General features: G+C 37.8%; 1 protein-coding gene across 1 annotated transcript in view; it reads right to left on the reverse strand.

The window, feature by feature from the left end:
- cv-d (vitellogenin-like lipoprotein) overlaps window positions 1-27,599 on the reverse strand; it is a 132,448-nt gene that overhangs the window by 35,161 nt on the left and 69,688 nt on the right. Inside the window, exons 16-20 of the mRNA XM_083123763.1 lie at window positions 24,539-24,749; window positions 16,700-16,866; window positions 13,174-13,313; window positions 6,511-6,641; window positions 453-582 (exon numbers count right to left, since the gene is read on the reverse strand). Of these exons, the coding sequence (XP_082979889.1) occupies window positions 453-582; window positions 6,511-6,641; window positions 13,174-13,313; window positions 16,700-16,866; window positions 24,539-24,749 (779 nt within the window). The remainder of the gene's footprint in view (window positions 1-452; window positions 583-6,510; window positions 6,642-13,173; window positions 13,314-16,699; window positions 16,867-24,538; window positions 24,750-27,599) is intronic.

The raw sequence follows: 27,599 nt of genomic DNA on the forward strand, positions 1-27,599 counted from the left end.
TTACACAATGTCAAAGTTTAAAAAAGGTAATTGGCTTAGTTGAAAGGTCTCCGATTGAACTAGGCTGGGCTGATCAATATGAATCATCTCACTGATCACTGATGATTTCGTAACCACAGGTTCTGCAGCCAAGACATGGGCATCTTTTGTATTTGTCCGATCATCAACTTCATCCATGTGACATCAACCTAATACCTTAAATTAAAACATTATGAAAGAACAATTATTTTACATTCATGTACAATTATCCCTAAATCCTAATACTATCCACTCTTTAATCTGTCAACAATTTTAAGAAAAAACACCAGTAAGGATTAGTCTTTACAACATTGATACTTGAATTCAATAATGGTGTGGCCTAAAATGATTATTAAAGAAGTAACATGAATAGGTATTTTGAAATGTACATAACATTTTGGATGAAGTTACTGCTTTATTTATTTATCACTGACCTCAGTAACAGGGTTATTTTCATTATGACCAACTGACGCTATTAATCCACATGATCCTGGTTTAGGGGAATATCCAACTAAGTCTGCTAGTTGCACCCAAGAAAGATAGAGCCAGGATAAATTATCATTTCTGTAAAAGTACAGAAGTGATTTTATGTACATATGATAACAAACATACATTAACATACAGGATTGTCATTTTAATGGCGCCCACGGACCACGAAACGTATAGAGGACATCAAAACAAACAACTTTTCTCAGTAACATTTTTCTCGTTGGTGCATCATTTTGGCGCTACAGTCGTTCAAGAAAGCCCGTTTTGCCACCTGAATGCTGGCAACCACACACAACATTTGATTGCATTTGTGACGTCATATCCCATCGTGAAGCGATGCGTTCCAGGGTTGACAGGAACACACATATTCTGTGATAAATGACATGGCTACAATCAGCCACATTATGTACCGTAAAACAAAACGAGAAAACATGTTCTGTAACCTAACAGGAAGTAAACAAACGATACGAAAAATGGTAGAAAGAAAATAGAATTGAAGTGGAAGTGGTCATATTGAATTTTGTCTCAGCTTACATGTCAAATATTTGCAAATCTAGTTACCAAGTTGGCATCTACAATTTAGTCTATCCACTTCGTCCTTCTGATACTAGTTGTCTGTGACACGCTGAACAGATGACAAAATAGAAATGAAAGAACTCAAAATTCCAAAGGTAAGCAACACAGTATAATTCAGGGCATTATGAGGCAAGTGACAAAAATGGTTGAGAAAACAGGAATATAAGTAGTAGCAATACAAGCTCTCCGACGACTGTGTTTATCTATGCACCGGATACACATGTAATAGTTTGCAACTGTGAACAGGGCAGTATATTCGCTACTGATCCATCATTAGATTGTTACTGTGGTTGTATGCGTTTTAGCCATAATGTAACAACGTGAACCTCGGATACTTCTGTTATCAGCACAAAAGTACCACAAGGCATCTGGACACAAACCTGTAGATATCAACCTTGCAATGAGATTTGCAAATATAACTGACATGTAGCTGGGCGTAAACAGCCACATGTAAACTGTAAGTCAAATAACATTTATTGTTGTTGATATTTGACATGTAGGCCGAGACAAAATCCAATATTGACACTTCATTTTGAATACTTTTTTATTTTCTCATATTGTTGGTTCACTTCCCCCTTCCCCTGAGATGACTGCTGATCTTCTGGCTGGTAGGATATGATGTTCTGTCTACTGGACACGTTTCTTGCTTCGTTTTACAGCTAATAATGTGGTTGGCAGTTTGTCAGCTTTCACAAAATTTGTGTGTTCCTTGCAACACTGCCGTGACCTGTTTCGCTGCAGGAAATGATGTCACAGATACGATCAAATGTGTTGGGTTGTCAGCATCAAGGTGGCAAAACGGTCTTTTTTGAACGACTGTAGCGTCGAATCAATGCACCAACGAGAAAAATGTTACTGAGAAAAGTTTCTTGTTTTGATGTCTTGTATACGAATCTGTGGTCCGTGGGCACCATTAAAATGACACTATGTATAATTAATAACCATTTTCATCAAAACATAAGATCACAAAAAATATATTTTTTAAGGCTATAATCAGGGTAAGTTTCATAATTGTGTTATTTTATGGGTATAATTACAGAATACCGGAAGTTTCTCCGATTGCTTTCAAATTTGGTATACTCACTAATTTTGACCTCAATCATGAATCTTCAGTTACAAATTTGCAGTCACGTCTAGAAAATGTGAAATACCGTGCATACACTACTGCTATTACCACTATAATTGTCGATACACTAATATGGTTGCCATGTTTGATGATGTGAAAAAGTGAAGTTTGCTATCCGTTCCATGGAGTGTTGCTTTACATGTGACAATATGCTTCTTCAGTAAATGTGGAAAACATACTTGCCCCACGAACCATTCACGTAAGGTTAGGTTAGACAAGCATAGTTAATATTCAAGGTATTCACAAACATAGTTTTTTAACGGTAATCATTGCAAAAAATTGTTGTTTCCTTCATAAATCACCGGTGTTTTACTTCGTTCACGGACCCCCTTATTTCTACTTATTTCACATTTTTTAGACGTGACTACCAATTTTTAACTGCAGATTCGTGATTTGGATGCCAAAATTAGTGAGTATGCCGAATTTGAAAGCATTCGGAGATACTTCCGGTATTCTGTAATTGCTCCATTTTATGTTGCATGCACTAGAGAGTTATTAACATTTGAAGGGCCTAGTGGGAATGAGGAGGCTATCCCACAAGCCAAGCTTGGGATAGTGCTGCTTGGTACAACTTTGTGCTATCCCACACTTGGCTTGTTCTGCAAACTGCTAGCAGTTGTTGTGAGCATACATATTACATCTCTTGTCCACTAGGCCCTTCATTTCAGGCAATATTCACTGCTGTGTGAATATATACAGTGCTTGAAGTGGAAAATGTTAGCTGGTGGAATGTTTGATTGAGGCTTGGGGTTAGCTGGGGGGATGTTCCTATGATTTAACATGCTGACAGTGAGACAACTGAGTGATGCTTTGTGAAAAATTTGCTAGCTGTGGGGGATGACAATCCACCCCATCTCACCTCACTTCAAGTACTGCATGGACAACTAAGAATTCTAGTTTCATATGCACAAAATCAACTACTGTTGACCAATACAAACATGAGTGTGGTGTCAAATAAAATAATGTATTAAGCCATGGTGCTTGAGAATTTAAAATGATTGAACAGTACATTGATTTATGTAGAGCAATAAGAAGCTGCGGTTATCTAGTTAGAAGGGCATCTGAATAAAAGCACAAACCTGAACAGGTTAAGAAAGAAAATCCAACAACAAATTTTTGGTGCACAAGAAATAATGCTAACAAAAACCGGAAAACTATTGGCTGTTGGAGATTATTCACAGAAAGTAATTATATCTGGTAAGGGATGAATGCAATAGTCTTAAAGTCTTAAGGGCCATAGTTGATCATTTATTGTAAGAAAGTCTCAATGTAAACAAAAAAATATGAGTTGCTCTTTCAAGTGTGAAAGTAGAACAATGAGTTAACATCAAGTTTCTCGTAAATCTTCGAAAATCTGCTACTGAAACATTTCAAATGTGGATTTGGTTGTAACTGTCGATGAAACTTGGATTTTCACCTACTACCCAGAAACGAAGTGACAATCCATGCAGTGGAAGTGACCCGGCTCCCCCGACCCAAAAAGGCTCGAATGTCAAAATCCAAATTTAAGGCAATGCTACAAGTGTACTTTGACATTCGTGGGATAGTGATGATTGATTGGGTTCCTAACGGACAAACTGTAAATCAACATTAATACCTTCAGGTGTTGGGAAAACTTCGTGAAAAAGTTCGAAAAAAAAGCCCCCAGTTGTGGGAAAGTGGATGGATCTTGCATCAGGACAATGCACCTGCCCACAAGGCACTATCCATACAGCAATTTTTGGCTAGAAAAAACATTGCAGTGTTAGAACACCTGCCGTACTCGCCTGATTTGCCACCTTGGGACTTTTTTTGTTCCCAAAAATCAAATCTCAACTAAAAGGAACACATTTTACCTCCGTTAATGAGGTTAAAAAACAAAAAAAACAAATGGAAAACGTACTAAAGGCCCTTACAGAAGATGACTTCCAGGGATGTTACAAACAATGGCAGCGGTGAATGAAGAAGTATGTTGAAGCAGAGGGGGACTACTTTGAAGGTGACACCACCGACAGGAACCAATAATGTAAGTATTCTGAGTTATTACTTCAATCCGTTTTTTCTGTGTCACACCTCGTACATGTAAAGCATCTACAAATACTAATAAGCAGTGGCGAAGCTCCTATGAGGCTTTTGAGGCTTAGCCTACCCAAAAAAATGTTGAAATTAAAATATTCTTGTACCCTGTAACAATTAAAGTTCGATCCGAACGTTTGGTTCCGCCGATCCTTCCAGATATCTCGCCAGTCAGACCAGAAAGAGAAGAGCGCGTTCGGTCCGAATTGTGAGGCTTTTGAAGAAAAGCCTCACGTTAAAAGGCAGCTACAGCATGAGCTCTGTGTAGGTGGAAGGGGAGTGTAAGGTAAGGGGACTGCCGATTCGCTGGGTGAAAGCGGCTAGCCTCAGAACCAACCTGTTGTGCTTCTAGTCTTCTTGTGCAAAATGCGTCATTCACGCGCTGCATTGTTGAATGTTAATTTACTTCAAGTGCATGCGCGCGTGTGTTTGTGTGTGTGTCACATAGTGTATTTATGTTATAAAAATATAATACTGTGAAATTATATGTTGAAAACTCTAAGAAGATTTGCAGTGAAATAAATGTAAGTGAACAAGACTTGGTGGCTCTCAGATGCTTAACCTACGAAATCTTGGACACACTGACTGTATAAATGGAAATACGTTTTGGAGATCTTGAAAGATAAAATTTGTTGACCAAAATAGCTTTGGGGGATATAAACTAAATTTTCCTGTGATGAAATTAAATAACCTTCTCTCCACATATCCATCATAGTTAGCAATGATCTTCAAACAATCTACAAAGAAGTAACACAACTTATCAAGTTGGTCTTAACATTCCCTGTTACAACAGCTTCGTCTGAAAGAAGTATGATTACCCTCAAGAGAGTAAAAAATTTATCTCCGCAATTCAATGAAAAATGAAAGATTAAGTTCTCTCAGTACAATAGCCATTGAAAAAAAAGACTGGTTAAAGAACTTTTCAAGGAAAGAGTAATTGATACTTTTGCAACCAACAAGAATCGACGCATGGACCTGCTGTATAAAAAAATATAAGCAGATTTTTCAGCCTACCCAGTATTTACACCTTAGCTTCACCACTGCTAATAAGTAGGGCTAGGATTTTCATAACTTAGCATATTTTTTTTTTGGTAAAGGTGATGTATTCCCCAAATACATAGAAATCCATATTATGAAGAAACTAATAAAATTAAGGTGCTTTTTAATGGCATATTTGACCATTTTTATGTGATAGAACATATTTTGATAGATTTTTGGTCATAATCAGCATACTTTGGAATTTGAACCCTACAAGCTAGTAGCAAAATATCAACTTTCTCTCACTTTTGAAACAAAAATTTTGAAATTATTGTGTAATTACCAGTGATAATAGACAAGAGCTAAACTCTAGATACAGTGCCTTTCACTGTCAAGTCTTCCGTGGGAGGGTGTCTGCCGGCATTTAGACCCACAGCTGTATGTTGACCTTGACACTGGACACATCAAGTGCTTCAATATCCAGATAGCTGGTGTCCAGTTTGCACGTGTTTGTGAAGTGTTAAGGTGTTAACAAGTGTTTTAGATTGTTTTGTTTTAGTTTACGTATTACTGGTGTTTTTCTGCTGTCTAATAATGCCACGTACAATTTAAAACAACACATTTTTATGTACGACTCGTATGTCATTACGAATTCTTGTAGGGAAGTCAGAAGTCATTTTGCAGCAAAATTCCCAGATGTTCCTGTTCCACACAGAGAAATGTTCGAGAATTTATGAGCAAATTTAGGGAAACATTGTCTGTTCTTGATAAAAAGCAAAGGGGAAACGGCGTGTGCTTACCGGGGAGAAACTAGACGATGTTGGAGCATGATTGGTACACACTTTTCAATAATCCCTCTCGTGCCTTGCACAAGAAACAGACATTTGCATGATGTCTGCATGGTGAGCTACCAACCTTTTAAACCTGAAACAATACATTAGAAGAATTGAAAGAAAGTATCAGGAGAGAAAGTGAAATAATTTCTGAAGAGGAACTGACACATGTTAGTGAAAATTTCCTTAATGCCTTACATGTGTGGAAGTTGGATGACATCATTTCCAATACCTCTTGTAACAAGGTACGTGCTCTTTTTAATTTTAAATGTCCATGTAATTGTACAGTTTATGGCATTCATCCATTTACGCGGGTGTAGCATCCACTTTGCCGGCAGACTGTATAGACATGTTGAGATTTTATCAGTCCATTATTTGAATTATTCAAAAGTACTGGAAAAATAATCACTTAATAAGAAATATATTATTTTTTACCTTGTGTTTTTGTTTTCCCTGCTGAAAATTTTCCTAAATAGTCCTCGGGCGTTGGATTTACCATGAGGAATTTCACAGTCAAATATCCCATCTGTAATATTGTATCCTCCAAAATAGTTAATTAAGCTATCCTGCAACACACAAAGATGAATTTTATTGTGAAGGTAAAGAATAAACTATCATACATAATAGTTTCCCAGAAAATTTATAAAACTAATGATCCTAATTTATTTATTGAGAGCATTTCAGATGCAGCACAAGTGGCTATTTTATGCTGAAATCGTAAACAATGAAAAAACGAAAAAAATAATAACAAAAATTAACAAAAATAAATCAAAGATGGCTGTATTTTATATGATTTAGCATCATTTGTTCTAATGGAAGACTGAAAGGCATACTCTGAGGAAATTATATCAATGTTTGTTGGGAGGTTATTATGTTGGGCATGAAGTCTGCAGAAGTGCAAAGACAGGTTTACAGAAGGGCAGGGACGGCGACAGGGGTGGGCACGGGTGGGCAAGCGCCCACCCAAAAATTCCTGTGCCCACCCGATTGCCCACCCAATCAAATTCAATAAGGACATATACTCGGGGATATATGAATGATTAAATATTTAAGTGTAACCTGGTGTTCATAACATGTATATTTTACTTGTAAATGTTATCTATGCTGGAAATGTTCACATATTATCAACCCATAAAAAGCCACTTTTGTCATTGTTGAAACAAAAACTGTGATCAAATTAATACTTCCATGTTTAAAAGCAGCTAGTAGGATTAGGAGGCTCAAAATTATGCAGGGTATGATCAAGATTAAATCAGAATTGAGGGTGAACTTGAGGGCTGCAACTCCGGGCCTCCACTACGTATATATATTCCGGCCTGGCTATGGTTAAAATAATCTCCAAATAAACAAATCTAAACATCATCTTAGCGTTACTTCCTCCAGCAACACATTAAATTATTTCGACTTTTTAATTAATATTAGAATAATTTAATCAAGAACACTTAGTTAGATGGGCAGGCCATGTGACATGAATGGCAGAGGAAAGAATAGTTTACAGGATTCTTGTTGGGAGACCTGATGGTAAGGGAACAGTAGGAAGGCTAAGACGAGGATGGAGGGATAACGTTGAGATGGACCTAAAATAAATCGGTAAGGATGGGAAAGATTGGATTGATCTTGCCCAGGATAGGGACAGATGGAAGGCTTTTGTTGCTGCAGCCATAAACCTTCTGGTTTAAGTATGCTATAGAGCAGGCATGTCCAACGCGTCGATCGCGAATGACCGGTCGATCGCAGTTATCTATTGTAATTATACGAATATACGTTATTTGAATTCAACTTCTATAATGTATAATGGCTGAGTAGGTACAATTTTTTGCAAAGATTAACGATTAATAGTAGCTCACTGCCTGTTGTGACAATAAAAAGTAGATCACTGCTTGATTGAAGTTGGACATGTCTGCTATAGAGTATAATATAATTTTAATTAGCTCTGCATTGAAATTCCAGAAGTGTCCCTTTTTTTTTCATTACAATTTTTATATACCTGTCATCTTCAAATATCAATATGGTATACGAAATATCAACTTTATATTCGTTCTACTAATAAGAAGGATTACTACAATCACTACAATACCGAAGTGAATAAATTTTAATAAATGAGTTATATATGGAAAAAGCTACAGAATTATTCAATTGCTAACGAGTGGCTTAACCTATTTAGAAATCCTCGTTCCACACATAAATTTTGTCACATGAATCAGCCGAAAATGTAAACAGAATCTGTAGATGCAGCTGAAGTAAAGAAAAAAAGTTATGTCACGAAGTATATAGAAGACGATTTTGTTAGTTTGTTTCTAAGCCCACCTACAGTTTAACGTGTAGTCCGAACCTGTGTGCATTGTGCTTCCACCAGAGGATGGGGGAGTCGAACACAGGACCTCTTCATTATAATGCGACAGCGTTATGCCATTGGGGGGAAAAATATACAGAAAGAACTCGCACCAAACGTGGCATTTTATCACCACAGAAGATGCGTCTATTTTAAGAGGGTGATTGCCTGAGACAAATATTTGAGACTTTCGGAAAACAACGTCATTGTTCACGGAATTAGCTGCCTTGATCCACTAATGAAACGCTGTGCGATTGAAATTACCACCTCAACTTTCTAAGAGGTACGAGCTAATGAAACTTCATTTTTGGAGGAGTAAGTTCTGGTTGATTTGTTTTATTGTAAGTCATTATTTGTCTGCTAATTTTAATAATGATGATGTTATAAGTTTCAATGGTGATTAGATGAAATTAACGAAGGGGCGAAAACAAACACATGATGACACTCAAAATACAAACCCTCATAAATTATTACTTTGACAGTGATTCTAGGCACCAGGGACTCGTTGCCCTGAAAGAATAAAGTTTCCAAGGTACTCGTATGCTGCACAGGATAGAGGTTGACATTCTAGTGTGTTCGAAATGGTAACGCCATACAACCCAATGAAAAAATAGATGAAGTATTACTGGTACGATGATCAACTTCGATGAATTCCTTGTGTCCTAAATCATTTTGTTACCTCAAAAAATATGTTCATGTAACCATATGTGTATTCCTTCTCCCGCATTAGTAATGTAACAGTTCTTCAGAAAACGAAGAGCAACTTAGCTAATAATATCTTAAATTCTGAACAGATTTCTCAATCTTACTTGTTTATTACTTATGACGAGTGATATTTTGTCAAAATAGCCTTTCATTAGCCTAGGAATACTTAATGGACAATGAACAAATAATTTGTTTTCCGTGTGTGTTTTAAATCATTCCTAATAACACGTCCATTTTAATCCAAACATTCAGTGGCGGCGATTAGGAGGAGCGGGAAGTGGGGGATGCAGTTACCCAGCCACATTTTGCCCCCGCACTATGGCCTCTTTATGCTGAGCCTTTTATACCAAGAAAACGTATATTCAGGGGTGCCCACGTGGGGGGGGGGGGGGGATTATCACACATTCTGCGCCATCGAGATTCTTTGGGGGATTTTTTCCCTTCTAATAATGTAAAATTGAACAATTATATATTTTTCCAAAATACAGGTAAAAAATTTTCACCTTAAATTCACCATATTTAATCCATTAGATGAAGAAAAGAAAGCTTTTAAGGTCATTATTGAAGGTGCGATGGGGGATAAATATCCAACTCTTATATGTTAGGCCTTAATTGACACGTGGGTTCTGGGGGCAATTCTGAATTAAACGTTGGCGGGGACAGTATTCAACTCTAAGTCTTAGATTATGGTGGGTATTTTAGTTAGAGGGGCATTGAGCATTAAGGTATCCAATTCTTGTGCATTACTATTGTCTTAGAATGTTGCAGAAATTCTGGTGTGGAGACTGAGAATTAAATTTTTGGAGGAGGCAATATCTGAGAATTAAATTTTTGGAGGAGGCAATATCCACTCTTCAATATCAACAGTAAGTCTAAAATTGGCATGGACACTTTTGTGGTAGGATTGAGTATGAAATTTAAAGGGGGGAGATAGAAAGCTCTTGATAAAGTGTTAGATCTTAGATTGTCAAGGGATTTCTGTAGTGAAGAGAGAGTTTGATCATTAAATTTTGGAGACTGTATTTAGCGATATGGTATCCACACGTTTTCGACCCTGAACGTGCCAAACCAGAAGTTGGAAAAGACTAAATATCCCGGGATCCTACGAAAGTATTGACACCCCGTTAAATTAATATTCTTGAAAGCCTGCAAAGAAATTGATGTAAAAATGCGTGTTTGGCGCTTTACTGAGGTGGATGTGAATTTTTATGCTATAGCTGCATTACAAGACATGAGCGAAATTCTCCATATTCATGAGTAACATCACTTCTTAAAATATAGTGCTTAGTGGTGGTATACTGCTTATTTTAAAGCAGGTGCATCATTTGTAACAAAAAGCTAAGGAAAAAGTTACTTTTGGTGTAGGGATTACGATATAGTTTCAGGGCGCAAATGATATGATTTGGGGGGTGGGGGGGATGGATGACATGGACATTATTTTTGTGGGGATGCGCCATTGGCCTTGGGGGGATGGGCACCCCTGCGTATATTGTCCTTGCCCCTCAAATGTTGGCACCCAATCGCCGCTACTACAAACATTGAGATAGATTTCTCAGTTGTACAAACCTTGTAAGCTAAGAAAAGTAACCCCCAAGGAGTAAGAAAACTCTTTCAGTCAAAAACTTATACGATGAAAATATTATGCTCAGGAACATGCAGTTTCTATCATTGCCGCCGAATACATAAAATCAAGTATGTGCCTTGTATTTGCAACACAATCTTAAACCTAATTCACATTTATTTCACTGTATTAACATGCATGAAAGAATGTGATTAGAATGTATGGCTGGGGTATGGCTGCGCATGTGTAAACACTTCCTTGAAATAATTGTGTCCATCAGAGACAAAACGAAAGGAAATGGAACAAGATGCGAGAATAGATTAGAAAAGAATAAAGAGGAAAACAAGGAACGGGAAAATTGATTGATTGATTTGGTGTTTTAAGTTCACTTTATGCACAGTAAGGCTAATCGGGACTGGACCTAGAGTTTAAAGTGGAATCCGAACCACTTGTGCCTCCACCGGGTATCGAACCCGGGACCTCTTGATTACAAGGCGACGACGCTACCACTGCGCCATCGGGGAGGCCCTAAGGAAAGGGAAAAGAAGTAAGAGGAAAATCGGGAGTGTAAGATAGAGGGGGGATACATACTTCTTACGTACACATACATGGTCTTACATTTATACTGCCCACCCTAATCTATCACTTTGGAGCTTCTGCCCACCCGGTCGAAAATTTCTGGCGCCGCCCCTGCAGAAGGGATCTTTTTTGTATTCCCAGTGTGGGACTTTTCTGTGTGAAAGGAATGTGTTTCAGTGGATTTGTCTATTGACAATTTTGTTCGATAATTGCAATCATTCATCAAACAGCTCTGATAAGGAGTCTGTAAATTTAAAAAGGACAAGAGATGCACTGTTGAAAAATTGCAAAATGGCGGAACCCTGTAATGAACTATAGCAAGAAAACGGTGGAAAGTAGAATTGCTTCCAGAGAGCTGAGTGGGATATGACATGAACTAGACTGAAGAGTAATATTCTATTGTATGGGAAATGAATGACTTGAAGTATAAGGTTAGGGCTGAGATATCACCGAGTTCTGTAAAATGATACAGTAAACCTAAGTTTTTGTGAGAGGATGCTATGATGGACTAAAATGATTTTAACAGGTTCTTTTTGAGAGTTACGTGACAGACATCAGGAAGTAAAAATTGCTATGTCATTCTGGCATAGATGAATATCATTGGAACTGGAGATTTCTCTGAAAATTTTACAATCATCTGCAAGAAGAATTACTGAAGGAAGCTCTGAGATGGTTGGCAAGGTCATTGATGAATAATACAGTAGTGGCATTAATTCTGGACACTTTTAGTAAAATGTTATTTTTTTAAAAATTTTGAATGTAAGAACTATATTCTGTATAGAAATATTAAACATTTCATCTTACTGCAGCATTGTTGTCTGATTATTGGTATTTTCTGTACTGTACTGTGGGTTAAGTGTGAGCTTCATTGTTTGCAGCACTTGGAAGCTGACTTTTGTGAAGTGAACATCATATAAGTACTGTACGTACAGAAAATACCAATAATCAGACAACAATGCTGCAGTAAGATGAAATTCTTGAAGTTACTGAAGGATGTACAATAATGATGCTCCCAGTTCACCTACTATACAACAATCGTACACAAGCATTCTGTTGGTTGAAAATAACAATAATAATCAGACTACAATGATGCACTCAGATGCAATTATTGAAGTTACTGAACGATGTCATTTAAACTTGTTTAATATTTCTATACAGAACATAGTTTTTACATTCGAGATTTTTTTAAAAAATAACATTTTACTAAAAGTGTCCAGAATTAATGCCACTACTGTATAAGATAGGTCCTAGAACACAACCTGTGAAACTTCAGATAGGACAGGAAGGAAGTTCAATAGAGTTCCTGGAACATCAAACTATTGCTGGGAATTGTTAAGGTTATCTGCGAGCAGGGTCAGAAATTTACCATGAATGTTGAATCTATTGTACAGTTTGTGAAGATGCTGATTAACAATTGTCTAAAGTTTTCTCCAGATCAAGGTGTTAATTGTGAATTGGTTAAAATAAATTTCATAGCATGTGAAAAACAAACAGGTTCATAAGGCGAGAACTACCACAAAAAAATAAATACTTGATTGAATCTTTACAGATCAGCATCTCCTCCATTTATGTCACCTTTTTACCTCTGCAGTTTAATCCCAAGAACAACACAGTTACACATCTGTAGGTGAAATACAGTATGGAATAAAAATGGCAAAGAACAACTGCTCTTAAAATTATGAGAAATTTCTTGTAAGAGGATCGACATTCAACTTTTCATACAAATAATGTCTAAATGAATTTATTATTTCAAAATATCAATAATTGTTCCTATTCGATATATTTCAATTTAACTGTTTACCCACTTCATCCTGCTATAAGGTACTTGTCAAAGAGAATACAGCTAGTTGGAGAGACATGGTGACCTTAAAAAATTCATATATACTCGTAATACTGCTTTTATTATAAATGTTATACTTACTGTTCTGTAGCTTGAACCTTTGGTTACCAGCTCATTTTGGCTGCAGGAAGGACAGGACTTAGACAAATATTCTAGTGATTGTTTTCCTTCTATATATACATTTGTTTTTGTATGCCGTACAATGCCAGTTCGTAAATTACCTGTAAAATTTTACGGTTATCATTTTTAAAGCAATTACATCATAAATACAAATTTTCTTTCTCTCTCTCTCTCTCTCTCTCTCTCTCTCACACACACACACACACACACACACGCACGCACACACGCACGCATGCACACACACAGAGATTCAAAAGGTTGTGCACAAACTTTAGCAGCATATAGGGAGACTGAAGTGTAGACCGCTGCACTGCTGCTTGCGCTATCAAGTGAAGCACTCTTGGCCGTATGTCGGCACTGTCCGTGAATCAGATGTGCAAGTTTCTGTAACTAGTTTAAAGAGTGATTTTTTTCTTACCAATTTATGAAAGGAGGTGCTGAAACTGGCAGCCTTCATTGTCCACACATTTTTCACACCTCTTGATGAAGTTACTCATAACCTGCTGCAGTTGCCATTGATTGGTAATTTCTTTGCAGATGTTATGATTCATTTCTTCCAGAGTGTGTGGATTTGACTTATATACAGCATTTTTTAATCTACCCCAGAGATAAAAATTGCATGGAACTTCTACAGCCGGGAATCTTGTTTCAAATCACCTTTGAACTTCACGTACCGATTGAGTTAATACATATGAATCATAAATCAATACAAGCTGTGCAGTAGAAAACATTTGCTGAGTGATAATACACCTTGCAGTTGAATACACTAGAAAAAAACACAATGCGTAACAAGCACCCTATCACTTCACAGTCGCCAGACTAATAAACAGGCCACACAATACAAAACAAGGACCCTTATCACTTCACAGTCTCATGCCTACTTCCAGGACCTCCGTAAAAACCGGTTTCCAGCCTCCCTCGCTAACTTACATTAGTGGGCGTCTTAATAAAGATGTATCAAAAATATGTGTGAACACTTCCTTTTATATATATCTGGTAAGTAAATCATGTTCAAAAATAATTGCGATTCTATGATGCCGACAAACGGCCACAAGTGCAGTTAACACTGCATAAAAATTTTATGATAGCAACCCATGTACCTAGAAGTGATCTTGAGTAGGTATGGACCTGTGAACCTCTTAATGGCAAGAGGGGAAGGTCTGATCAGAGGTTGCTGATAATGGTTGCCCATATGTTCACCAGAAGCCTCTTTTGATAGTGGTGTTCGAATGTAGCATGGGGATTGTGATCTGCTGAAACATGGCTATCATAGCAATGAAAGAAATCATCTCTTGCGAATGATGCCTCATCCATGAAGAAGACCTCAAAAAATTGTAGAAAACCCATGTATGTACATATGTATATTTATATGTATACATAAACATGTAACATAAAAATTGAAGGAAATAGGAAACATTCACCAAACACAAGTTATTGAAATTAAATATTACTACATGTATCAATTGATATTATTTATGTCAGTTAAGGTAGTTCTATACAATTATTTGAGTTCAATGAATTTGATCTTTCTATCATTAATAGTTTCTATATTATTGATGGATATCTCTTTGATGTGGTTGTTAACTAGAATATGCAGAGAGATGGGTCAATTGGGAATTTAAATATATCAAGCTCATACACACAATTTTTGAACTTATCAAATTTCATATTTATAGCTTGTAGCTGAAGAGTTTTGAAATAAATTAACTGTATATGTAACTCAGTTACTTTGGATAATTGAGTACATTAACTACAACTAAGTTACTTTTGAACAAAATAATTGTGATTGTAAGTCATTTACATTTAAAAATAACTTTTGAAACACTGTTATGTTGTGATAAGAGCTGGTGGTGAAACTGATTATTTCTACCAATGCTGTATTTACTTTCTAATATATAGGCATATCATTCTCCTGAGTGGTATATCTCTAATGAGTATGTCTATAAGTGAAAAATGAAGGAAACATGGAAACAAGTGTGTTTTGTAATCTGGATACATTATTAGTTTACTACATGTGATATGATGGATGCCCTACTACTAAGAGGCTCATGTAAAAAAAAGGGCCGATATTTTTTAAAAAACAAGAAAATGATAGGAGAAGAAATTTATTGTGATTGATAAACAAGTACATACCTTGGCTATTTTTCGACGTAGTCACCATTAACCTCCAGACATTTCTGATAGCGTGGCACAAGCTTGCGTATACCCTCTGCGTAAAAATCTGCTGCCTGAGAGTGCAGCCAGTCCAGAACTGATGTCTTGAGCACGTCACTGTCGTTGAAATGCTTCGATGCAAGCCACTTTTCAGGTGAAGAAAAAGAAATAAATCGCTGGGGGTATGGTTGGGACTGTAAGGGGATTAAATAGTTCCCATCGAAATCTTTGAATTGTCTCAACAGTAAGGCAGCTGTGTGTGGGCGGGTGTTGTCATGGATCAGAAAAAGTCCAGAGTGTAGCATTCCTCTCTGCTGATTTTGGATGGCACATCGCAGATTATTCAGTGTTTCGCAATACACCTCTGCTGTAATTGTTTGTCCTGGTTGCAAGAATTCCACAAAAATCACACCCTTTTGGTCCCAAAACACGGTTGCCATGATTTTGTGAACTGATGGTGTTTGTTTGGATTTCTTTGCTTTAGGAGAACCAGAGTGCTGCCATTGCATTGACTGCTACTTCAGTGGCGTATGATATCCACGTTTCATCCCCCGTCACTATGTGCAAAAAGAGGTCATCCCCATCCTCACCCCAGCGGGCCAAAAAATCACGTGCAGCTGTCCTTCTTTGCTCTTTGTGAGCGTCTGTCAGCATTTTTGGTACCCACCTTGCACAAAGTTTGTGATACCCCAGGTTGTCAGTCAATTCAATGCACTGTTTTCGCAGACACTTCTGGAAACTCTTTGGCGAGTTCAGATATTGTGAACCAGCGATTTGAATGCACTTTCTCGTTAATGTGTTCCACCAGATCGTCCGTCTGAACACTAGGCCTTCCGCTATGCTCATCGTCATGGACATTTGAATGCCCTTCCCGAAACTCTCTGCACCATTGTCTGACCTTCCCTTCACTCATCACTGTCGGTCCATAAATGGCACACAATTCCCGATGGATGTCAGCTGCATTCTGTCCTTTGGCGTTCAGAAATCGTATGACAGATCTTACTTCACATTTGGCAGGATTTTGTATTATGGCAGCCATTTCACCTTACTGCTACTCGCATTTATGCAACCCCACTCTGACGATTCTATCTCTGTTGCAAGCACAGAATACTAGGGCATGCTCCTGTGCTTGCTCAACTTTATTAATGTTGCCAACCCCACGTAAAAATTAACAGCCTTTTTTTTTTTTTTTACATTTGCCTCGTATTTACTATGTTGCTGCATGGCTTATGTATGGCCACCAATTATTTTGCTTGGTTACTGTGAAATTATTGTTTATATCAAGGGCTAGAAATATTTATAATACATTATGCTAACATTTCAAAATACTTACTTTGAGGTTTGCTGAAGGAAAATTTAAGGTGGTGTTGCACTAGGTGAAAGCTAATGTGGTTGTTGACTGGCAATTCCATTGCAATTGCACGAGATGTGTATATGCCATGCACTGTATCAAGCAATGGATTATATACAAATAATGAGGTGCTTGCAAGTGCAGAATACCTATAAATAGAATAGAATATCTTGCGGAATTAAATAAAATTATGACTCAATTTATAAAATGCACAAGGAAGAGGAGAAATTAAAATAAGGAAAGACTATAAACTGTAGTGGGCCGGGACTGAAGAGGGCAGGAAAGTGGGGTTGGATTTGTAGTCAGAAGTGTAATAAGTGGGGAAGTAGAAAGGGTAAATGACAGAATAATAAAACTAAAAATTAATGTCAGAGGGAAAGTAATAGAAATAATTCAAGTGTATGCCCCACAAACAGGATGTACAAGGGAGGAAAAAGAAGAATTTGAAGAAGACTTGGAAGAACACATAGGAAAGGAATGGCAGATTGTGATGGGTGATTTTAATGCACAGTGGGAAGAGACAGGAAAGGGTATATGGTAGTACTTGGAGCAGATGGATGTGGACAGAGGAATGAGGAGGGAAGGAGGCTACTGAACTTTTGTAAGAGAAACATACTGTTAGTAGATAATAGCTGGTTTAAGAAGAAATATGACAGCCATAAGATTACAAGATACAGTTGGAATAATGAACAAAAGTCTGTAATAGATTATATATTGGTAAACAAGGAAGTAAAGAAGATAATGAACAACATTAAAGTAACACCCAGTGAGAACTTAGACAGTGACAACATGCTACTAGAAGGAGATGTGAGGAGATGGAAAGTATAAGTTAGAGGGGACGAACAAGAGAGAAAGATAATAGTGTGGAAATTGAAGGATAAGATGATAAAAGAGAAATATCAAGAAATATTGTGAACAAAAGTGCCAAGAGATGAACCCAAAGGAGTAGAAAAAGAATGGACAAGATTAAAAACAGAATTAGTAGACGCAGCCGAAAAGATATGTGGAAGGACAAGCAAGAGAAGAAAAAACACCATGGTGGAATGAAAGAACTAGAGAGTATAACCGATGTACCAATTTACCAATTACCCGAATTACCATTACCATCGGTCTTTCTACGCATTCCCCCCCAAGATTTCATTTTTCTGCTCTCTGAGAAAAAACAGCTGCCTCACGAAACCAGCATTCTTTCCCATGAAGCCCCGCATATATCACTGCCCCTACTTCAAGATGAAGGAGCCAATGTGTCCTGCAATAAGCTCTCATATCCATCCAGGCTCACGTCAACATAAATTCAAGCTCAGCCTGACGGCTGAAATTTAGAGATGGAACTAATCACGTAACTTCAGACATTTTAAAATTTAAAACCCCAATGAAGACTTTTCCCCCTTGTCTTAAACAAGGACCCTCTGTTCTCACGAGAGTTCGCAGATGGCCAGGCTCAGAATCGAGACAATTGCTCTACACATGGCAGTCTCGACGAGACGTCATAACTTCTACGATCGTGCCCGCCAGTCTAGTTCAGTGACAGTGAAGTGACACTGGTAAATAGTACGGAATCTTGAACTACAACCCTGTACGAAAATATCTCTTCGTGTCTCTTCGCTTCAGTGAAGTTTGACAGCCACAGAAGGCATAACTTGAACGAAGTGTCCCAGTTGTGAGCAATAAAAATTAATTAGAACAAGATACTTTTCATTCTCGAGATCAGCTCTCAAACAAGGTGCTATTGTGTTTTTGTGCTACGCGATTATCACCCTTCAGTGTAAGCATTATCACCCTTTTGACCACGTGTGGGAGGAGTTAAAAGTTCGACGACCAATAGAGAAGAAGAACAATTCTTCCGGGAATGAAGGAAAAGAGGAAGTAAGGACTTAACAGACACAGTAGGATATTCACAGTTCGACAATTAACAGTTTTAGAACATTCATAGTTAGAATGGACATAGTGCAAGATTCACGGTTCGACTTTTGAGATTAAGACTCTCGTTCAGTACCTTCGGATTAGCTTTGAGATTTCAAACTTAACTTTTAACTTGATAGAAATGGTTCTCATGTAAAGAACTAGTGTTTACATGCAACGTCGACCATCAGCGGTCTGCGCTGCTAGATTGTTTTGGCCCGGTGCATCATGGGTCTGCAATAGCGTCTTGTCTGTAATGGTGCTTGTGTAGGTGAGCAACAAGGTGTTGTAAGTATTTCAACAGTAATGCATTAAATATTATGTCATAACATGTTTCAGTGTTCAGTGTCTTGATTTCTGATTTCTAATTCCTACTTGTAGTGATAATTTTGGCTCGTAAATGAAGACCGATGTATAAGGAACCTGATCGTCCTTCTCCATCGGCCACACTCTTGGACCGTCGACACGACGTATAATACCGTGTCAAATTCTAATTGTGTTGGTACATTTAATTTTATTTACATGAATAAACATCCATGCTTTAATTAACGTAAGTAAGCTAGGTCCGAACCAGAAACGCCCCCCTTTTTCTTATAACTAATATAAGAGGCATTGAAAAACAAAAAATTATGCATTTAGAAAATAGTTTAAATTTAAATCACAAAATGCATGAAAAGAGTATGTGGAAAAGAAGACAGAGGCAAGAACAAGAAAATGCTGAACATGAAAAAAGGAAATAAACATGCAGAAGTGAAGGAAACAGAAAAGAGGGAGGAAAAAGTGAATCTCACATGGAAAGAAGTGGAGTAAGCTCTGAAGAGAGGTAGAGCACCTGGAGTAGATGAAGTGCCAGTGGAAATGATACTAGGAGCAGAAGTGATTGGTGTGCAGTGGATGTACAGAGTTTTGAAACTAGTGTGGCTACAGAGAGAAGTGCAAACAGTTTGGACAAAGGGACTAATAGTTCCAATATTCAAGAAGGGTGACAGAAAGAAATGTAAAAGCTACAGAGGAATAACACTTATGTGCCACTCAGCAAAGGTATATGAGAAAATATTAGAGAAGAGAATAAGGGAAGTAACAGAGCTGAACATGAGAGAGGAACAGTATGGAAAGAGGCAGATCAACAGTATATCTGATATTCACCATAAGACAAATGCAGGAAAGGCACTACGAGTTTGGAAACAATTTGATTATGTCATTCCTAGATATAGAAAAGGCATATGATAGCCTGGATAGCATGGACAGAACAAAGATTTGCAAGGCTCTGAGAGAGAAAGGAGTCAAGGAAGAGATAGTGTGTAGAGTGCAGAGCACATACAAGGCCAATCAGAGCTGTGTGAAGACACCAGTGGGAAGAACTGAGTGGTTCAGTATAAATAATGGACTAAAACAGAGAAGTGTTTTTTTCCCCACTGCTCTTCATAATTACAATGGATGTAATTAATAAAGAGGTGTGGAAGAAGATAGGAGAGGAAGAGATAAAGGCCCTGTTGTTTGCTGATGACTTAGTAATATGGGGAAACGGTGAAGAAGAAGTACAGAGACAGCTTGATAGTTGGAATGAGAAAATCAGAAGAGCAGGAATGAAATTCAGTGCAGAAATGAAGGAGGTGCTAATTACAAGAAGAAGCAGAGCCAGAAATGAACCAAGAATAAAGATGGACACGGAAAAGTTGAGGCTAGTGCAGTTTCAAATATCTAGGAAGCATAATTGAAAGAAGTGGAAGAATAGATGAGGAGGTAAACAGAAGCGGACAAATGGGTGGTGGACTATATCAAAGTGTTCGAAGATTAATATGGAACAGGGATGTACCTATGAAATACAAGAAGGTAATATATATCACATACTATGTGCCAATAATTACATACGGAGCAGAGACTTGGACAATGACAGAGAGAGACAAAAGAAAGATGCAGGCAGTGGAGATGAAATTTTTAAGGAGTATATTGGGGAAGACTAGAAGGGATAGATTAAGGAATGAGGAGATCCAACAGACAGTGGGTGTGGTGAAGCTTCAGGACAGGATAGATCAGGCACAGATGAAATGGTTTGGACACATGAAGAGAATGGATGCAGGAAGACTACCAGTAAGAGCTTACAATGCACAAGGAGTAGGAATAAGGCCAAGGGGGAGACCAAGATGTTGGTGGAAAGTGCAGATAGCGGAGACTGTCAGGAGAAGAGGACAAGATTGGAACACCGTGGAAAGAGAGGAGTGGTGGAATACTAGGAAAAAATGGAGAGGCTTGACTTCTATGCCAACCCAGCCAGAGGCAGGAAATGGCGAAGGATGATGATGATGACATATTGTATTTTAGCAATACCATATTTCACCACATAATCATCACATATTTTATGACTTTTTTTTTTTTTGCAAAAGAATCGGGTGTGAACTTTTTGTAAAGCTTTTTTTTAAATAAAAAAGAAAAAGAAAATTGTGCTGGTACTACCAGCACTTAAAGTGTCTTTGGTGCACAATTAGGATGCATGGAATACTTGTGAATATACGTTAAAGTTGAAAAGGTTAGTCCAAATCAACACACATCATTCTGAAAAAGGAAGTTAACACATTAGTTGTTATTGATTTGTACATTATAGTGAAATATTACTCTTGAGAAAATTTACTGTAGTGTTGTAAAGTATGGACTTACAAAATTTAATCTCCTGTGTCCGAAAATACTGTGCTGCTATCTTTGGTTTCATTATCTGATGTGATGATTATGCAATAAAAGGTTATAAATTAAGTTTTAGACTAAAATGTAGTACAGCAAAAATAATGATGGTGTGAAAATATAATTCATTAATGCATATTTCAAGCTTTCAGCTGCAAATATTAAATAAAAAGTGCAATTAGTAAATAATTTTGGGTTTGTGTAAATTATATATCATACAAAAACTATTTCCAACTAAACAGCCAGTTAAGTATAAGAACTACATAGTTTAAAGTAATAGAGGAGTAATACACACTTGAATGTATGGGGCTGAAATATATTCAAATTATGCATCATTCATTCATTCATAAGTTAGTTCATACAGAAAATTGTCTGTCTAATTTGTTACTAACTTTGACACACAAAAAGAAGTTGTTAGATGACGGGAGTTGCGCAATACACAGAACTGTAACACATACAGCAAAAAAAGTGCATATTAGTGCATAAAGAATCTGTCAAGTTTGGTATGTACCTTGTACGTACTCGACTTGTGCACATCTAGTGACGCAGTAGACATCAATCTTGAAATCAACTTCCTGCCACACACATCACAACATATCATGATTAATACCAGCAACTGCATGCACAATCATTTCTTGTGTATAAACTTGTGGATTTATATTTTTATTAATTATACACTCCTCACAAATCGTTTGGAATATTGATATATTAGTCACAACAAGTTTGGTATATTGTTATATTATCAATAGGTGATAGGCACAGTGGTATATATAAGCTGTCCACCGTACCGGAGTGGTTAGCACATTGCGCTATGACACCAGGGGCTCTGGGTTCGAATCCTGGCCTGGGCATGGATGTTTGTGAGTATCCATTCATCAATTTCATCATATCATCACTCATCCCCATCTCCGCAATTATGCAGAAGTGGCAGGAAAGCGAAGTAAAATAAACCATATCGATAAATCAATAAGCACGGTGGCATATTTCGGCGAAAACACAAGAACATCCAGCAGACACAGATACCATGTGTTGTTGCATTCCAAGGCTCTGCCTATCACCTAATGCCTAATATAACAATATTCCAAACTTTTTGTGAGGAGTGTATTATTGTTATTATTAATATTGACTTTTATAAGGATAATTTTTTTTTTTATTTGCAGTTGTTCTAAATCACGTGGCAAAGGGGGCATAAACACGATGTAACCCCATAAGAAAAAAATATAATGGGGTTATATCAGGTTAGGATCCCACTTATACTGTAGGTCCATTCCCGATTAGCCTATCTGTGCATAAAAGTGGACTTAAAGCAATTCAATTAAATTTAATTATGCCAGGTGAATGTGGAGGCCATGGAAGATGAGGAGAGTCATTTCAAGAAGCATGCCACATCCAACAACCAGGAAGTTCAGCATTGAGGTAAGCACGGTCACCTCATAGAAATGTGAGGGAGCCCCTTCTTGTTGAAAAATGAAGTCCTTGCTATATTCCTGTAATTGTGCCATTAGCCACTGTTGGTGAAGCATGCCTAAGTACGCTACAGCCATAATAGTTGCCTCCGCAACTGAAAAATGGCTCATGCACTTTTGACAAAGAAACTATTTGAAACACATTCACTTTAGGGGAATCACAGAGGTGTTTCACCACTACACGTAGGTTTTCCATGCCCCAAATGCATACATTGTGATGGTTCACCTTTCCAGACAGATGAAACGTGGTCTCATCAATAAAAATCACTTTCTGAACAATATCATCTTCCTCTTGTTTCTCGTGGAAATCCAGTCAGAACTGGAAATGATGATTGTGATCCTAGGGACTCAGCACCTGATATATTGAAATGTTTGCATAGAATATTCCACACAGTTGGCTGTGCAATCTGCAATTCCGAACTCATGCAATGTGTGGACTTCTTAGGTTTCCTGGAAAATGTTTCTTGCACAAGGTTTACAGTCTCAGCCTATGGTCCTGCCTGAATTGCATAGCCCGTCTCCTTGAACTTGTTGTACCATGCATGAATTTTCTTGTCTGTAGGTGCTTCTGTTCATCCCACATCGTGGCCGTGTGTTCTAGGGTGTCATGCTTTGGGCTCTGGCTATCGAATGTGCGCAGGTTCGAGTCTCCTGGGTGAAGTGTAACAACTTTTCTTCTGAGATTTCGGCCTGTGTATGGGACCAGTGGCTACCCACCATCATGAGGAAATTGGGAAACTATGAATGAGTAGCATAACCTGGTCATGAAAACTTGCCATCGGGGAGGCACAATGACTGGGGGTTCATCGTGCTGACCACACGTTATTCCGTAACTGATCAGATGATCTTCCATCTTGGGTGAGTGAATAGGATCAGGTGGAAGTGAGGCCGGCAATGGGTAGATAGGCCCGGATTTTCAATGGGCTGTTGTGCCACGGGTTATTTACTTATTTAGGTGCTTCTGTTTGATATTTCATATAAAATCTCTGTTGTACCATATTCTATGATGCAGAACGCTTTGTGGTTGCCAGTGCATGCCATGTTTGTATTAGTTGTGTTATACTGCCACCTTGTGACTAAATCTACAATTACGTGATGGGGCATATTACGAATGAAAACTTGGAGAGATTCTTTATGTACTGATATGCACCTTTTTTCTGTATGTGTTACAGTTCTTGTACTGTAAATGTTCGAAAACCCAGAAAAAATCATCAATAACCCTGTATGTAGGTTATGAATTGAATCGATACACATACAGGTTCCCACCAATACCGATACTGATGCTTGTAACAATTAAAAGTTGTTCAAAATATTCATTAATATTAGTGGGTGAGTATTCCATTTAAAATATAAGTATTAATTTACAATAATTATGCTATTATTACAAAAAAATACACCAGAATACAAAAAAATACCTGTTATGTAATTGCAAAATACAGATTTTCACATAATGTTGGTACAAAATCAATGGAAATTCGAGTTTTGCTTAACTTCCAAGGAAATTAGACTCTGTGAAAGAGTCACGTGGCATTTTTGCAGACCCTGCAAATGATCAAAATGCCAAAATGGTATCAGCTGGTATTAGTAGATAAAATCCAATCGATACATCGGCATTGGCTCAGCCCTAGTTATAAATTCTATACATTAAATGATGCTACAGAGTAAATATTCAATATGAAAATTGATTAGCTGGTGAATATGAATTTTTTACTGCCACCTGCATATTGATCAGTTTAGAAATAATTTATTGCTAAAATGAACAAAAGAATCTACTTACTTAAAATCAAACTGATTATGTCTGGTAACCCTTTGTCCACTCAGATCATGCGTAAAATTTCCACGAAGTGAAATCATGTGTGGAATGGCCAATACTACTCCTGCTGGAACTCCTACATCAGTAGGTTGAGTATAGTATGCATACGCTATAGAATTTACATGCTGATAATTCAAATAAAACTCCTTTTTAATTGCTCTGATGTTTTGCAATGCTGAAAAGAAATAACAATACTAAAAAACAGACCAGTATTTGTAAGCAAGCGAAATGAACTACTTCTTGTTAATTTAATATGATTATTATTTGTGATTTGTGACATTTCTTACTTTAATATAATACAGTGCGTCCATTTCGATCTGCAGCCGAGAGATCGGGAGAAACGTGGCGGGCGGCGCTGACGGAGATGCCGACATTTGAGGCCTGTAATGCCCGCTTATTTTTGTGGACATCTTGCAAAACGAGCACTAACCTGTGTTATAACACGCAAAAGTTCTTCTGTAATTCTTCCAAGTTCCACCCTTATATACACAAATAAATACGCTTTAGAAATTATATTAAGAGCCACAGATAATACTCTGTAAAACATTTTAATCATAGTTTTGACCAGTAACGTCCTGCTTAAGTTTATATCCTTGAAAGAGTTTTGTGTCGATGGGGATCGTTTGGAGGTTTCGAATGTGCAACACTGTATCAAGATTACGCTGCAGACAAACCGTTAAAAGCTAATGGTGTTCGTGAGCTTCCTTGCAATCCGAAATCTCCTAGCTCAAGTTTTTTGTTCCTTCGCGACTACAGAGCTGTGAATATAGTTGCAGGCAGATGTAAACCAAGAGCGTGTTAATTTCGTACTGTGCGTAAGAGTGTTATTCTTGGTTACTTGCCGTTACTTGTTTGTGTTATTGCAGTGTGTATGTGTGTTGTGTCAGTCAGACGATTGGAATGCCAGCCGCAAGGTTCACGTTAGAACAAAGATTTTTTATGTATGACACTTACGTGAAAACAGACTCGTGTCGAGACGTGTGTAGGCAATTTGTACAGAAATTCCCAGGCGTTTCACCTCCACATAGAGATACGATTAGACGTCTTGTCCTTAAATTACGAGAAACTGGATCGTTAAATTTTAAAACACCTAAGCAAAAACGACGGATTCTAACTGAAGCAAAACTCGATGAAATTGGTGCAGCGTTAGAACGTTCTCCAAACAAACCTCTACGCCGTGTTTCACAGGAGATGGGCGTGTCAAAATCATCAGCACATACAGCCACTAAGCTACTAAAATTAAAACCGTACAGAGTTTCTATAGTGCAAGAATTACGGCCCCCTGACAACGTAAGTAGAGTAAATTTCTGTAATTGGGTTTTGCAGAATATTGTAGATGGTATTGTTGATCCACAGTTAATAATTTTTTCGGATGAGTCATGGTTTCACTTGCGTGGTCATGTTTGTTCACAGAACAATAGATACTGGAGCACTGAAAATCCCCGAATAATACACGAAGTTCCGTTACACGATGCAAAAATTGGTGTGTGGTGTGCTGTAGGTGCCAAAAGAATAATAGGGCCTATATTTTTTGAAGACACAATAAATTCAGAGAGGTAGCGCACACAAATACTCGCGCCGTTTTTTCAGTTGTTATCAGATAATGAGAGACAATATGGGTATTTTCAACAAGATTCGGCCACAGCCCATACCGCCGCTGATTTTTTGGACGCTATAAGGGAGGTGTTTGATGACAGAATAATTTCAAGAGGTTTATGGCCTTCACGTTCGCCAGATCTTACCGTATGTGACTATTATTTGTGGGGAACCTTGAAAAATAGAGTCTACCGAAATAACCCTCATAGGATCGACGAACTAAAAGACAATATAAGGGCAGAACTAGGAAGAATTACGGAAGAAGAACTTTTGCGTGTGAATCAAAATTTCATCAAACGATGCCAGGAATGTGTGAATGTAGGTGGACATCACTTTGAACAACTCTTATAACACAGGTTAGTGCTAGTTTTGCAATATTTATATAAATGTCTGCATATGTCCATAAAAATATGCGGGCATTACAGGCCGCAAATGTCGGCACCTCCGTCAGCGCCGCCCGCCACGTTTCTCCCGATCTCTCGGCTGCAGATCGAAATGGACGCACAGTATTAAGGCACATCCCCATGATGCTGGTTGGCAAGGCCAAACAAAGGGGTACATGCCGTTGGCCTATGCCAACTGGCTGATAGTCATGCCGATTCCAAGCCGACTACTAGTAGTGGTCTATTTCAAAGGGAACCGTGGCAACGTGCTAAGTGAAGGAGACACCAAGCATGTCTAGACAGGTTGACGAAGAATTAGTCTTGTTTGTTCAACTTTTGATAATGGAGTGGATGAACCTTCGAGTTATAACATTAATAGAAATGTACTGTGGTCGTCCTCTGCCATGGGACTGTAGATTGAAGGACTATAAAAATTGGAACAGTTCTAGAAATCACTTGTTTTGAAATCTTAAATGTATATGTAAGGAAATGGTAGGAATCTCCTGTTGCAAGGAACCACAAAAGTTAAAGCAAAATATTTGCTGGCAGGAATAGATGGTCTGAATTGTGTATCTTTCTTTGCGACTTTGGTTCCAAACTTAATCAGGAGAATTTCAAAGTCATCACTTCTCATATGGAATGCAGCATCATATATGTACTCAAGGTTTAAAGTGATTGCATCATCTAACATCAATAATTCGATTAAATCACTTCCGCTATACTTAATTCGACTTTTCAGACTCTGACAAATCCAAAATCTCCATGGTCGCTTCATGGAAATAACAATCACAGATGCAGCTGTTAAAAGCTCATCTTCCTTGTCATACATTTTCATGGAGCATTTCACGTGTGCTGCCAACTACACTCTATCTCAGTAATCTCTGGAGCAAGTGAATGAGACTCGAGAGGGCTCAGCCAATGAACTCACGAGAGGGAAAGTGAGTGCGGCTACCAGCTATTTGCAGAAGCATGCACTGCTTCGCTCTGCCATCTCACAGTCTACCCTTCTCTACCAATATGTGTGGTCTTGCTCCACAAATTCCTGG

The sequence above is a fragment of the Lepisma saccharinum genome, chromosome 6, assembly GCF_977018435.1.
Source record: "Lepisma saccharinum chromosome 6, izLepSacc3.1, whole genome shotgun sequence".
Classification (NCBI taxonomy): domain Eukaryota; kingdom Metazoa; phylum Arthropoda; class Insecta; order Zygentoma; family Lepismatidae; genus Lepisma; species Lepisma saccharinum.